The 14,371-nt window shown below is 38.6% G+C and overlaps 1 protein-coding gene across 5 annotated transcripts in view; it reads left to right on the top strand.

Annotated features, from left to right (window-relative positions):
- Window positions 1–2,269: 2,269 nt before the first annotated feature.
- GRIA2 (glutamate ionotropic receptor AMPA type subunit 2) overlaps window positions 2,270–14,371 on the top strand; it is a 183,374-nt gene continuing 171,272 nt past the window's right edge. Inside the window, exons 1-2 of one of the 5 annotated variants that reach the window (XM_070474940.1) lie at window positions 2,270–2,998; window positions 3,546–3,686. In XM_070474940.1, the coding sequence (XP_070331041.1) occupies window positions 2,911–2,998; window positions 3,546–3,686 (229 nt within the window). In that variant the 5' untranslated portion in view covers window positions 2,270–2,910. The remainder of the gene's footprint in view (window positions 2,999–3,545; window positions 3,687–14,371) is intronic. The other 4 variants (XM_070474939.1, XM_070474938.1, XM_070474941.1 and 1 more) reach the window with 4 other exon arrangements.

The following is a 14,371-nucleotide window of genomic DNA, read 5'->3' as shown; positions in this document are numbered from 1 at the left end:
ACCACTTCCTTCAGCCAGTTTAAAGTTATTACATTTATACTGACAGTATTCTATGCCTGAAAAATGCTATATGATAAACACTATAGTGAATTTGAAAAAGTTTCATTAATGATAATACAAGCACAACAATGCCAATGTTGCAAGAGATTTATCTGTCTATATTTGATGTAAAGTACCTGCCATGTGAAAGACAGTAACAAAGTAAAAGTTGAATTACAAGTAATGCCTACTAAATTATTTCTATTTTATATATGAATTATAGTTGGTCACTAAACAGTAATATTTCCTTGAAATTGTACATATTATTTACTAGGAAAAATGTTTCTATGATTCAGCAAATTCTTATTTTATATTATTTATTTTTATAGATTGTAATTCAGTCAATTCTGGGTTCATCTTTGTCCTTGACTTTGAAATAGATTATGATAAAAATAGCTTTTGAAGCGACCTCTTTAAAAAAAATTAATTTACATTGACCCATTCTTTAAACATGACCAATTCTCCACATTTAACCTTCTGTCTCTCTCTCTCTTTCCATTCATTACTAGTTACTTGATACGAAGTTTAAGTTTTTCTTTCGGGAAAAACTGAATGAAGAAAAACGATGGCTGAAAAATTTTCTATTTTGCTCTGAGTTGTTATTCAATCTTTTGTATAATAAAGAGTTCAAATAGAGAATAATGCAAATCATTTTTGTGCCTTTCATCACTACCAGTGATTGAATAGGATCAGATGCATTTAATTATTCTTTATACTGTAAATGTGGATATATATTTATGTATGTCTTCCTTATTATTTTCATTCTTAATTTTTAAAAGGCTTTAAAAATTTTTTTAAAGTCATTTTGACTCACAACACCTGTCTCATATACATAGAAGTGTATATTAATGGACTAAAATAAATTCCTGGTGATAGAATTGAGTGGTATTTTTACCTATAGTATAAAATCTTATTAATAGATCATGGATTCTTTTACTTCCTGGCTTAGGAATACATATAGAAAATCAAAAAGAGGGAAAGACTATGACTTGAAATCCCAGAATTACGTGATTAGAGAGTCATAGAGTCCACTTTGCTCATCTTTCTCATTTTAAAAGTTGAGGCCCGACGTGATTAAGGGGGAGTATAAGATGCAACAGTCAACAGGAGGTTACACTAGTGATATTACTGTGACAGTTGCACCGGAAAGCCGCACAGTAGACTAACTCTTGGCATTCTGAAATATCACTAGGCTACTCCTTCTGTGATGTGGGCTCCAATCTCCAGCCTCCTGGAAACAGTCCCTTGTACTCAAGCATCCTTTATTGCTTTGTTTAAACCACTAAAGCCATAAACTCCGTGAGGAATTTCTGCCAAAGCAGGTCCCAGGCGTCCGCTTGGCAGGCAGTACGAGGTGCGTAAATCCCCAAGGGGAAATCCAGGCGTCCATCCTCCCCACCAACTCCCTTCCCCCAAACTTTTAATCCCTAACCTCATCTTTTTCCTCCAGTGGTCTCCAGTTCGCGGGTTCAAAGAGATGAGAGCTTGCTTCACTTTCTTTGGGCGCTGATTATTTTCAAAACTCACGGCCAAAATGCGACGGAGTATCCGGTTTCTAGTAAGCCTCTGGGAAAGGTTGCGCGGCTCAGCGGCCTTTCAAGACTAGCTTCGTCTTTTCTTTCTCCTTCGAGACTTCAGTTCAAAGCAAGTCTTCTTGCTTTCGATCTGTATACAGACGGGGATCTAAGTAGTCCAGACTACAGGTCTTTACTGTGTGTTTGTGTGTGTGAGGGGGAAGGGGTACGATGGGAGGGGGCTGGTAGTCGAGAGGGACCCGCACGGAGCAGGCTGGGCAAGTTGGTGTCACAGCCCGGTGGAGCACAGTGTAAAAATGGGATTTTCATGCAAAGTGTTCCAAAGATTCAACCTTGATCTTCTCCTATGCGGTTTTGACCTTTAAAGATAGAATTTTAGGTTTTCCTTGGATCCCGCTACGTCCCATTTAGCTAAAGTTCACACTTTTGGAGCACTTCTTCATGAGTGTTTTGTTTGCTTTCCTGCGGGTCAGGTAAGGTGGGTGGCAGCGTTTCTCTATCGCTAGGTGGGATTTGCAGGCTATAGAAGACAAAAATTAGCATTGCTTGCATCCTAAGACAGCAGGGCCTGGTGAGAGAACGCTTCACCACCAACAGCAATTAGCAGTTCGGCTTCTGCACGGCAGCCGGAAGTGGGCTTTGCTGCATTTGGTCCAGGCTGGAGCATCTATCTCCGCTGCAGTGGCAGCGGAGGCACAAGGGTAGCGCGGAAGGGAGTGGGGCGCTGTCCGCGGTGCTGAAAGGCAGATCACTGGTGGGCGCGACAGCTCGCGAGACCAGAGGTCTCTCCCGAGGGGCAGCGGCGGCCCGGCTCCAAGCCTCGCTCCCAGCCCTGCGCGCGCGAGACGCCGGGGCGCGCGGGGTGGGCGGGGGAGGGGCGCGCCAGCCGCCCCCCGCGCCTCGCGCACGCGCGCCGGGCCCGCCTGCCGGTCTGTGACTCGCGTGTGTCTGTGTGTGTGTGTGTATGTGTGTGTGCGCGCGCGCGCGTGTGAGAGAGGGGAGAGGGAGAAGCGCGCGAGGGTGAGCGTGTGAGCGCATGGGAGGGTGCTGAGCGTTCCGAGGCGCTGGGACCACAGCGGCAGCCTGCTGGAAACTGCATCTAGCCGGTCCTCCGGACTTCGGAGCAGGCGCGGGGCGCAGGGCGGCAGCCACCCGGAGGACCTGGAAATAGGGATTCTTCTGCCTCCACTTCTGGTTTTTAGCAGCTTGGTGCTAAATTGCTGTCTCAAAATGCAGAGGATCTAATTTGCCCAGGAAAACGGCCAAAGAAGGAAGAGGAGGAAAAGGAAAAATAAAAAAGAAAGGGTATTTTGTGGATGCTCTACTTTTCTTGGAAATGCAAAAGATTATGCATATATCTGTCCTCCTTTCTCCTGTTTTGTGGGGACTGATTTTTGGTGTCTCTTCTAACAGCATACAGATAGGTAGGTACCCTTTGTGCTCTGCTTTTGAATTGTGCATAATTTGGTGGTAATCTTTGTTCACGGTGGACAAATTAATTCATGTCATGTAGACTTATGTCATACCTTGACTGCATTCCAGATTTAAATTGCCTAGAATATACATGTTTTTCTTAGGATGAAGCAAAGGCAAAAGATTGTGTCTCTGATACAACAGAGGGAAAGGTCTTCTCTTTCCGAACCCCCCAATTTTATTCATTTCGCCTTAACAACATTTTCCCGTTTGTTCAGAGTCTCTTGGGGTCTGAATGCACAGCTTGTGATCACTAGGGGGGGAGAACGTTTTGGCCACCCCCTGGCCCCCGAGCTCCTTCGTATCTTGACCCCCTCCATGTCTGGTCTATACCCTTTGAATATCCACCCCCGCTCTCCTGTTGCCCAGGTCCAGGGATGTGTTTATTCGTCCTATTAACGTGAACCAGGGACTCCTGGGCAGTCCCCCGCTAGCGGGCTCCTCTCCTCCCCTCGGCCACTGACACTATCCTCCTTGCTTGGTGTTTGTTCCTTGCAGGGGGGCTGTTTCCCAGGGGCGCCGATCAGGAATACAGTGCATTTCGTGTAGGGATGGTTCAGTTTTCCACTTCGGAGTTCAGACTGACACCCCACATCGACAATTTGGAGGTAGCCAACAGCTTCGCAGTCACCAACGCTTGTGAGTAATGAATATTCATGACCTTTTGGGGGCCGCGCGCGGAAAGCGGGCTGGTGTGTGTGTGTGTGTGTGTGTGTTTCTGCGTGTCAGTGTGTGGGTGGAGTGACTGCACACGCGCGTGCGTGTGACGGCGTCGGGAGAAAGTGGCTGCGTTCTCGGGGACCCCGCTGGCTGAGAGTTGGGGGCTGAAGAGGAAGCGAGAGCCAGGGGAGAGTGTGCGCACTACGGAGGGGGGTGGGTGTTGGAGATCGAAGGGGCTTCCTTAGGTTCGCGGGTCTTGGCTTGTCTGGAGTCTTCAAAAGAAGCCCCCCTCCCCTGCTGGCCTGGTGGCACCCGGCGCGCGGGGAACACGCGGTGCCCCAGGGCGCGCCGTCGGGCTGCTGGGTAGATCCCCCGGCCCCGGGGTGAAATCGGCGGGCCTCGCTCCGGGTCCCTGTGTGAACCCCGCGAGCTTGTATTCTGCCCCGAGACGGGACAGGTTGTCACCCTGGTCCCATAGCCGGTTTGGGGTCGTTACATAAGGCCCGCCGAGGGGTGCAGCGAGGCTGACGCAGGCCGGGGAACCCGTGCAGTCCTTCCTAGCTGCCCCGGGAGCCGCAACCCGAGTCCGGGGGCGATCGTGCGCCGGGCACCATGGGCTCTCGCTGGCCGGGGGCTTTGTTCTCAAGTCGCGGGGCTCCCACAGAGGATGCGGGAGGAAAAGGAACTGAAAGAGGTGGCATGCGCCGAGTTTCGAATCTGGAGAAGTAGCCAGCCGATCAGCCATTTTAGTCTTTGCAGCCATTCTGTTAGTCCCAGCGCGCCGTGCAGTACTTGGGGACCCGCCGTGAAGCTACATCCAGGCTTCAAAGTAATAGGATTCAAGCAATTAAGTCTCCGCACGGTTCAGTGGAAAGACCGGCTGGCCCGGGTCCAGGCGCGGCCACCCCCGCGCGGACGTGGGCGGTGCGGCTACCGCCGGACCCCCTGCCCTCTGCCGGTAGCTGCTATCCTGCCCTGCCGCCTAGGTTGGGGCGACTCCTTTTTGACTTGATGCTCTTGGTGTTTATTGCAGAGTTGACAGTTTCGCGGGGGGATTTACAGATGCCTCACCTCCTACTCTGGCTTCCCTGTAAAGGACGGAGCGGAAAATTACCACCGAAAAATCCCAACTGCAGTGTCCCCACGTTAGACAAACAACTGGTTATCATCCCACGTCCCCATGTTGAGCTTTAATCGTATATTCCGTGGTTAGTTTGATTGTAGTGTCAGGCACATCCTCAGTCCCTTTTGAAACTGCCATCAACCCAATGAATGAAGGAATGAAGCAACTGTCTTTGATAGAACAGGGGTCATTATTATGGAGCTGTTAGATGCTTAGAATTAAACTGTTTATGAACGCAGATTTAAGAAGATTTCAGTGCTGTATATTTTTTTTTTTTCACATGTTGATTCCAAGAGAGAAAAGAAACTGGGCATGGTGGGAAGGAGGTGGGAGGAAGAGAGACTGAGACTTAAGTGAATTTTCAGTTTTAAAAAACTCTTCCTAAAAGACTGTAAGAATATCTTGAAAAATTTTAGCACGTAGATACACAAAGAAACCGGCTGTAGTTTAGTTTTTGAAGGCCTTTATAATTTGACCTATTTATCTACCAGAATTAGATTATTCACTTGAATTGATACCTGGTCTCCGGTTGTTGTTGTTTGTTTTCCCGTCTGAATTGTGAGTTTGACACACAATTGGTCTAAATATCAAACTGTTTGTAATTGTATACTAGTGTGAAAATGCTGCAGAAAGTAATGAACCTAAGGCAAGACTAGGATTATTGGGAGGATTTAGGTTTTTAAAACTAGGTGAAAAGAATCGATATCTCTGCGTTTTGAAAATGGTCAATGATATAGAAGTTCATTCATTGGTGAGAATTATGCCAGGGTCTGACTGAGAGCAGGGGATTAGGTCCCCTGAAGGAAATGAGTGTTTCCTCATTCCAGATACTGAATGACTCTGCTGGGGCTTGTAAAGACTAAAGATTATGGTTAGTTAAGGTTAAGTGACTAGTTTAGGTCCTCAGTCTCAATATTTTTGAATAATTTATTTAATATAAATTTTATTGACATAAGATGTGCAGACAGAAAAATACACATATTAAATACAGATATAAATACATAAAGTTCCACAGAATGGATACATCCATGTAATAAGAGATGGGTTTCATTAGAAAAACAGAAACACAATTTAATTTGCTTGACAATTCTAAACCATCCAAGTGAGTGTAGTGAAAGTCACTCAGTTGTGCCAGACTCTTTGTGAACCCATGGGACTGTACAGTCCATGGAATTCTCCAGGCTAGAGTACTGGAGTGGGTAGCCTTTCCCTTCTCCAAGGGATCTTCCCAACCCAGGGATCGAACCAAGGTCTCCTGCATTGCAGGTGGATTCTTTACCAGCTGAGCCACAAGGGAAGCCCAATTCTAAGAAAATGGGAAAATCAAATCTTCACCGTGCATTGATATTTTGTTTTTCTCAGAAAATGAAGCTGAAATAAAAAGTTGCATGTCTCCATGTCCCAAAGTTGCTCCTGCATGGGTTATTCGATGACACTAAAATAAATGACAGTGAGGATCTGAATGTATTTTCAAGTTTCTGGCATGGGAATTCAGAACCCTGGCCTCTGCAACTCCATGTGCTATGAGTAATCTTACAGATTGCTGAATAGAACTAGTTACAGAAGAAAAAATTCTATTCTATCACTCATTGAGTAGAATTTTCTGGAGTTGACATTAACTCATCTACTCGGCACTTAAAATTTTTGTGGCTCAATTTCTTCATTCCTTTAGGAATTTTACAATACAGAGTTTGCAAAATGAAATGGAGTGTTTGTGTCCTTTTTTTTTTTTTCTATTTTAAACCAAGAGTAATAGAGAATGTAAAATTATTTTTTTTCAGAGGGAGAGATGCTTCCATATAAACTGCATTCACAAAGTGAGCAGTTCAGAAATGAGTGGAAATCTCTGACCAAATTTATTAAAGATGAGTCTTGATCACTTAAATCCTACTCAAGGCTTTTTCTCCAACGCTTCTCCTTTGTTTCCTTGGCTCCTCAGTCAGGGGAATCCTTGATTCTTTCCTTTATGAAGTGGAAGCAGCAGTGTCAAGCATGTAGGTAGCGGAAACCAACCTGACTTTCTCCCATTTCCTACAGAAATTTAAGGAATTCTACTTCATAATTCTACCATTAAAATATGTATCATCAGTTAGCGTTCATAAAATAGCTTGCCCTTCCTCTGAGTTAAAGCATAAAAATCCCATAGGGTAAATTTAACCCTGTGTAATATATAAATTTAATGTATTAAGAAAGTAAAATTGTGAATCTTAATAATATAATTGCAAAATAGCAAAGACTTTAGTTTGCTAATTTCATTGTATCCCTGAGATGGAGGGGCTGCTTTGGGGATGCTGAGACTGACATGGCAGGACCCACTGAATGGGTTAAAATTTTGCAAATGAAATGAAGTCCTTACATTCTGAACCCAGTAAATGCTGTGCTGGCTCTGAACTCCCTCCCACGCCCTCTTTCACAGTCACAGTGGGATAATTCAAGTACCTACTTGTTCCCATTTGTTTCCATGGTACCTGAGGAAATAAAGACATTTTCAATTTTTTGCTTTCTCCTTTTTTTGCCTCCCTCCCCATTTCCTTTCTTCCTTCTTTCTTATTAGCTAGAGAGCCTACTAAGGTTTTATTTTTCTTCCCCCTCAAGCCTGCTCCAACTTAAGACTTCAACATGAGAAAGTCCATGAAACCAGAAAAATAAATACCTTAGCATCCGATGTTCAACAGTTAAATCGGTGATGGGCCTGAAGAATTCCTTCCTTTCTCGCTCCTTTCCTTCTTCTCACCTCCCGCTTCAGCGTCAGTGTTTGTTGAGTACCTTCTGGTCATCAGAGAATAAATGAATGCTATTTCTATAGTAATTCATTTTTCCCTAACCTTTCCCCTTAATTCTCTTTCCAATAGTTTTCAAATCCTTATGGGCCTGGAGGCCTTTCCTGTACATTGCCACTGGGTCTTGTCTGAGCAGTTTGGTCTGAGGATGTGATGATATTCTAATTGTTTTTCTTCAAAAGCAATTTATTACAGTAACAACATTTTTATGAAAATAATAAATGTGATATTTACATGTGTATGCACATATTGTATATAGGTTAACAAAATCAACAGGTTTTAGGAAATAATAAACATTTTTGCATTCTAAAAAGTTTTGATAAACTTTAATGTTGTGCTCATTATTAAAACTTGGTTAAAATAAAATTGTCTAAAAGAGCTATGAACATATTTGATCACATAGGGCTTTGGAATTAAAATTATTAAATGTCTTCAAAATTGTTCCTATTTTTTTTAATGAATGACTGACAAATAGCTATTAATCTATTTAAAAATAATTTAATACTTTGATATTTCAATTTCATAAAAAATAAATTAAAAATATTAAATTTAAAGAAACAGCAGATAAAAATATGCTTTTTCTCTAAGCCAGTAGATGGAGATGTTGGAGAAAACATAGTTCTTTCATAAAACTGTTGCACACACTGAATGCCCATTGAAACATTATAAACACATTTATTTAGAGAAATTGAAAAAATATAAGTGGCATCTGTTTTAGAAAAATTCATTTAAAATGAGGTATTTGATAAGTAACTCCCAATGCCTTTTAAAAAGAGTGCCTTTGATTTTTTATTTTATTTTTAAAATAGATTATCTTATATATTCTTGTGAATTCGATTCATAAAGAAATTCAGGAATAGCATTGATTATAATACTGTTGGAAGAAAGAATTCTAAAAGTATATTTTTTGGCTTTTTAACCTTGATTTGTCAGGTGTAATCTATTTATTTTATTGAAGTATATTTATTTTATTGAAGTATAATTAATTTGCAATGTTGTGTTAGTTTTGTATGTGCATGCATGCATGCTAAGCTGCTTCACTTTTGTCTGACTCCTTGCGACCCAATGGACTGTAGCCCGAGAAGCTCCTTTGTCCATGGGATTCTCCAGGTGAGAATACAGGAGTGGGGTTCCATGTCTTCCTCCAGAGTTTGATATGTACGGTAAAGTAATTCAGATAAATATGTGTATGTATTCTTTTCCAGATTATTTTCCCTTATAGGTTATTACAAAATATTTGTTATAGTTCCCTGTACTATACAGTAAGTCCTTCAGGTATTATTTTAAGGAGTATTTCTTATCATTGCATTTTAGTCATGAATTATTGAGATGTATATCTGCGTTCATCACACTGATGCTTGCTAAACCTTTGTTACTTTGCATGTCTGTATGTGTGTGTATACTTATAATTATGGATTGTCAGCAGCTATAGTTTGGGTGGGCTATCATGTTCTATCATTCTGTCAAGATAATTACCAAAGCCTAGAGTTACCTATTTTAATGTATGCAAAAATTTTCATACAACCAGAACCAACTTGGATGCTCTTAAGCAATCATAAGAATTTGTAGTGTACCAGAACACAGGACCTTATAACCTGAGGTTAAATCTTTGATTATAATCAATTGGAGGTTACAAAGAATAAAATAGCTCTTTAAATGTAAGAATAATTAATTTGTTGTTGGATTTTTTTGTAGTTAAGCTTTTATACTGCATGTATCACAAGAGAATTTTAGGAAAATCAGACATACTCAACAGAAATAAAAAAAAAATGGCATTGGTTGAAATACTTGGTTTAGGATATGAGAAACTGAATATTTAAATAAAAATGAGTATATGAAACTATAGGAACTTAATAGTAATCAGAATTTACTCTAATGCTATTGCTTTTTGAGGTCTTACAGACTTCCACCTACTGATTTGAGAAGTCTGGGGCTTTTCCCTTTCATATCAAGCCTTTATAGTGAAGGAGTCATTGCACCTTGACATTAAGATAGTAGAAGGTTGATTCATGCCAGAGCCTGTATCTTCTTGGAATTTCTTCCCAGAACCACCTTTCAAATTTCCTGGAGCCCTGACCATTTTAGGGAAGGCAGTAGAAGACCAGTTGTTTCCTGGTTATTCTATCAGGTGTTGCGATATGGTTGATTTTTCAGAGTGTGTGTTTTTTTCCCCCTTCTTCTTCCCCTGTTCTTGTCCCTTTTAAAAAGTCAGTGAAAGTGCTTAATCTGCAGAGCAGGTGCTACTACAGGAAGTAAACTTAAATTGAAATGTTTTTTTATTTTTTTAAGTAAGCAGAGGATATATTACATAGAGCTAAAATCTTGTATTAATAGTAGATTTAAACATTTTATTGGGATGCTAGTGGCCAGCAGGTAAATGTATTTCCTTTCTTCTTTAACTGATTTCTACTGAAGATTCCCCAGACAAAATTGAAATACCAGATTTTTTTATTATAGCAATTTACATTCAGAATTTCTGAGATTTTCTCTAATGATCTGAATAACTCATTGCCAAATGCCTTAAATGACTACACCTCTTCAATAGGATAGGAAAAATCATTGTTGAATTAAAATCTACCGACAATTTCTCAAATCTCAAAATCACCCATAATTTAAAATTTTTCTAGCAATAAAATATTTTTCAAAAAAGATTTCGCTAATTTTGGAGAAAAATGAGTCTGCTTCTTACAGTGGTATTTGTTAGTTGTCTAAAACCTATTATTTTGGGTTACTAGTCAAAGTATTTTGTCATTTTTGATTATTTTAATTTATAGAAACATTTAAAATTAACATGGAGAATGAAAACATGCCTTTCTTAAAGTCAGGGTCATGCCACTGTTGGCTTTATGTGCGTCATGATTTTTAATCTATTAAACACACTTCATATAGCAGAATTTCTTGGTATAGAATTCTATTTATTAAATTCAGAATTTGCTATTACTCTACATTTGGATTTTATAAGAAACAATTTCTTTGGTATCTGCCTCCAATCTTATTCAGATAGAGGTGTGATGCATTTTTCCTTTTCATCTATAAGTTAGATATGTTCAAAGTTATTATCTTTTTCCCTACAACTACATTGCTCTGTGTTAAAATGCTTTGCTGAAATAAATATTGGGATGATGCAGAAGCCGTGTTGAAGTGGTTTGCCTACGGGACTCTGTTCTCAGTACTCTGAGGGCTGTGGGAGTGTCGGTCGTCCATTTTTGTTTGAATTTTTCGCAGAACATGACTGTACACATTACTTGAATAGCCACAAAATTATCTTAGTCTCCCCCTACCCCCATCCCCAGGATATTATATACCATGATTTTCTGTTAATGCTTTCATTTTTTAGTTAAAAAATTAAAGCTTCAACATTTAATTATAAATTAATTTTATTGGAGTATATTTGATTTACAATGTTGTGTTAGTTTCAGGTGTGTATGCAGAGTGGTTCAGTGTATATCTATTCTTTTTCAGATTCTTTACCCATATAGGTCATTACAGAGTATTGAGTATAGTTCCCTGTGCTATTCAATAGGTTGTTATTCGTTATCGATTTTATATATGGTAGTATTTATATGTCAGTCTCAATCTTCCAATTTAGCCTTTCCCACCCCTTTCCCTTTGGCAACCATAGTAAAATTTTTACAAAACACAAAATTTCAAAAATATTTTTTCTTTTAGAGATATTAGACAATGACAAATTTATAGATACAGTTTTTTTTTTAACCAATTGCTCTAATATTTCCAATAATGTGTGTGATTCTTTTATATGTATGCCTTTTTTTTTTTTTTTCATTTCTGTATAGGCAGTTTATCATTACCACTTGTTTTCCAGTAATTTAACTTTGTCCTATTTTTTATCCTATTGATAATTTGCTTCAGCAAAAATGAAACCCAATTTGTAATTGTAGTTTTCTTCTTCATATATTAACACAATATTTCAAAAATTATCCAAAATGCTTACTACTAATCTGTGGCTTAAAGGTTAAAGACAGTTTTGAAATGTAGAGTCTTGAGAGTTATAGGAATCTTCAACTGAATAGAATAAATAGGTGTGGGAGTCAGGGGTTCATTATACGAAGGGGATCTATGAGGACAGAGTTGCTTAGATTGTTTTAGTTTTCATCTCAATATTTCTCAAAAAATGACACACACCTGTCAGTTTTACTGTTTATTTAGATTGTCATACAGAATTCTACTTTATAGTTTTAAGTATGTTAACACCTACATGTTTTTTCCTGATTCTTATTCTAATATTTATAATATGAGCACATACTGAACTGAATTGAGAAATGCCTGCATTCTAGTGTGTCTATAACACTTTGAATAGGGCATCATATTTCTACTGAGCTATTTACCCTTTGTGTAATATTAATTTCAAACTACAAACACTGTGGTATTCACTTACTTTATGCTACTCTCCTTTTACATTCTGATTGAATTTCAGTGAGCCTCAGAATGTGCATTCAATGCAAATATTTTTGGTCTAATCTTTATTAATACCAGGTGATACTGATGGAAATGATAGAAATATATTTATATAATCTGAGTATACCTATGCTTATTATGAAAACAGAATAAATATTACCTAATTCTTCATCCCTGTGGTAGAATATGGCCTTAATCAATCATGTCTAACTTCAGCATAAAATTGACTGAAACTCATGTTACATAATTTAAGAAAAGATTTTCTCAGCCCTTAAAACTTTTGCAGCTTATACTAAGGTTTTGCATTAAAATACTATTCTCTTTCAGAAGTAGTATTCATTTTACAATTTCCCTTGCATTAGTATTTGGTCCACTGCAGTAAGACTATGTCAGCCATGTGATTATATATTTTTTATTACTTATGCAAGAATAAAAGATACGTTGACCATTTTGAAATAATTGTTTTTTTCCAAAAGGGCAAAAAATATTTTTCTTCATTGTAGATTGAAATTGCAAGATTTCGTTAAGTACAGTGATGGTGCCATGGACAAACAGGGAAATCTCCAAGAGGCAGAGTAACGTGGTGTAGTAGGCAAAGGAGTAGGAATTTGGAACTGGAAATTTTTTTCTTTTCATTCTCTCTTTGTTTAAGCTTCTTCTTTACCTGGTGTCTGCTTAGTTTGCATGTCTGCAGTCAGGCTTCTACACTACCACTGAGCTATTATAAAACAATGAATTCTCATCATAATATTACTTCTGATGGACACAATTGGCTAGATACTGTTAACTACTTCCAGAGGGAGACAAGAAAGAAAAAAAGCATTCTGGATCTTTCATAGGCAAAAACACCACTTTCAGGCACTTTATTGTTAGGGCTGGTAAAAAAAAAAAAAAGTCGTGAGGTAAACTAAAACACTGTAGCTAAAAATATGTAATATGGAAGGAATATACTACTAGAGTTTGAATTTATAAGACTTATAATAAACTTTATCTCCTACATGGGATTCATTGTAGGAACACATCAACTGATAGGGTTTATTTGCAGAACACAGAAAAATTTGTCTTTTTGTTTGTATTCTGGTGGTGGCATATTGTCCTTCTTTAACATCTAGATAGTAGTTTTAACAATCCTAGGTATACATTAAAATGTGTTATCATGTCTTACAAGAATATTTAACAAAATTAATGATACTTCTCAAACAGTATATAAGTTTTGTCATTAAAGTTAATTATGCAAAAAATCATTAAAGCACAGTTTGGGACTGGAATGCAGTACATAATGAGCAGTTTCAATTTGAAGAATAAGGAAAATCAGGAAAAGGGAATCAGTTTAATCAACATACTGGGAAATATTGTCATCTACATTTTAGTGGTACTCATTTGGACTATTTTAAAGATATTCTTTAAAGGCTTCATGTAAGCTATTTGTTGGGAATTGCAGATTTTAAGGGATTGTCTGTTTCAATAATCCAGCTACCACAGAAGTCGCTCCTGCAATTCTCAAGTGGGAGAGGGGCTTCTCTTTAAAATAAAAAAGTCTCTCTTCCTCACAAGAATTTAGCAAAGAAAGTTCTGTAAGTGCCGATCTCCAGGGGTGGTAGGAAGTGTGTGTTTGCTAGTTTTTCTTGAAAGACACAGTTCAATTTAAAACATGAGTTTTCAATTTATTTATGTCTTATCCTGTGTTTGGGAGAGATTGAAAAATGTCAATCTTGTTTTTAGTTTCTGTATGAAATGGAGATATTGAACTTTATGATTCCCAAGCACTTTACTATTTATAGCTTTATTTGTTTTATCAGTTTTTTTCTTTCCTTTTTTTTTTCTTTTGTAGTTTTTACTAGTCTGCAATGTTATTGCTAATTTTCACATGGAGAGGAAATTTTAGGAACAGAGGCAAGAATTCAGAGGAAGTATCAAGGTGTTACAGAGTTTCAGTTTTTTCCTTTGTCTCTCAGAACACAGGCAAGTCAAAATAATCATCTTAATGATAAGTGTGCAAATGTTTTGTGTACAAAATAAAAGGTATTGATTCTTTGTAGTTTGCAGCCATGGTATCGTAAGACACAAAGTAGCATTAGTCGAATCTGAACTTGGAATGAAATTCTGATCTTACTGTTAGATGTGTGACACTGGACAAGTTTAATGTGGTCTAAGTCTCTGTTTCCACCTTTGTAGAAAGGAATCATATGTTATAGGACTATTTTGAACATAGAGAATAGTCATAAAAGACTATGTGTTTGGTGCATCTAAGTGCATTGTAATTAGTGGACTTAATCACTTTCTCTGTTGGGGTCTTTGGATGGCTTTGATAAACACTTGTTGAGGACAGAGAAAAATTCATTTCT

This window comes from Odocoileus virginianus, chromosome 12 (assembly GCF_023699985.2).
Source record: "Odocoileus virginianus isolate 20LAN1187 ecotype Illinois chromosome 12, Ovbor_1.2, whole genome shotgun sequence".
Taxonomy (NCBI): Eukaryota; Metazoa; Chordata; class Mammalia; order Artiodactyla; family Cervidae; genus Odocoileus; species Odocoileus virginianus.
Note: the sequence above shows the minus strand (reverse complement) of the source record. Positions and strands in the feature narration are given on the sequence as shown.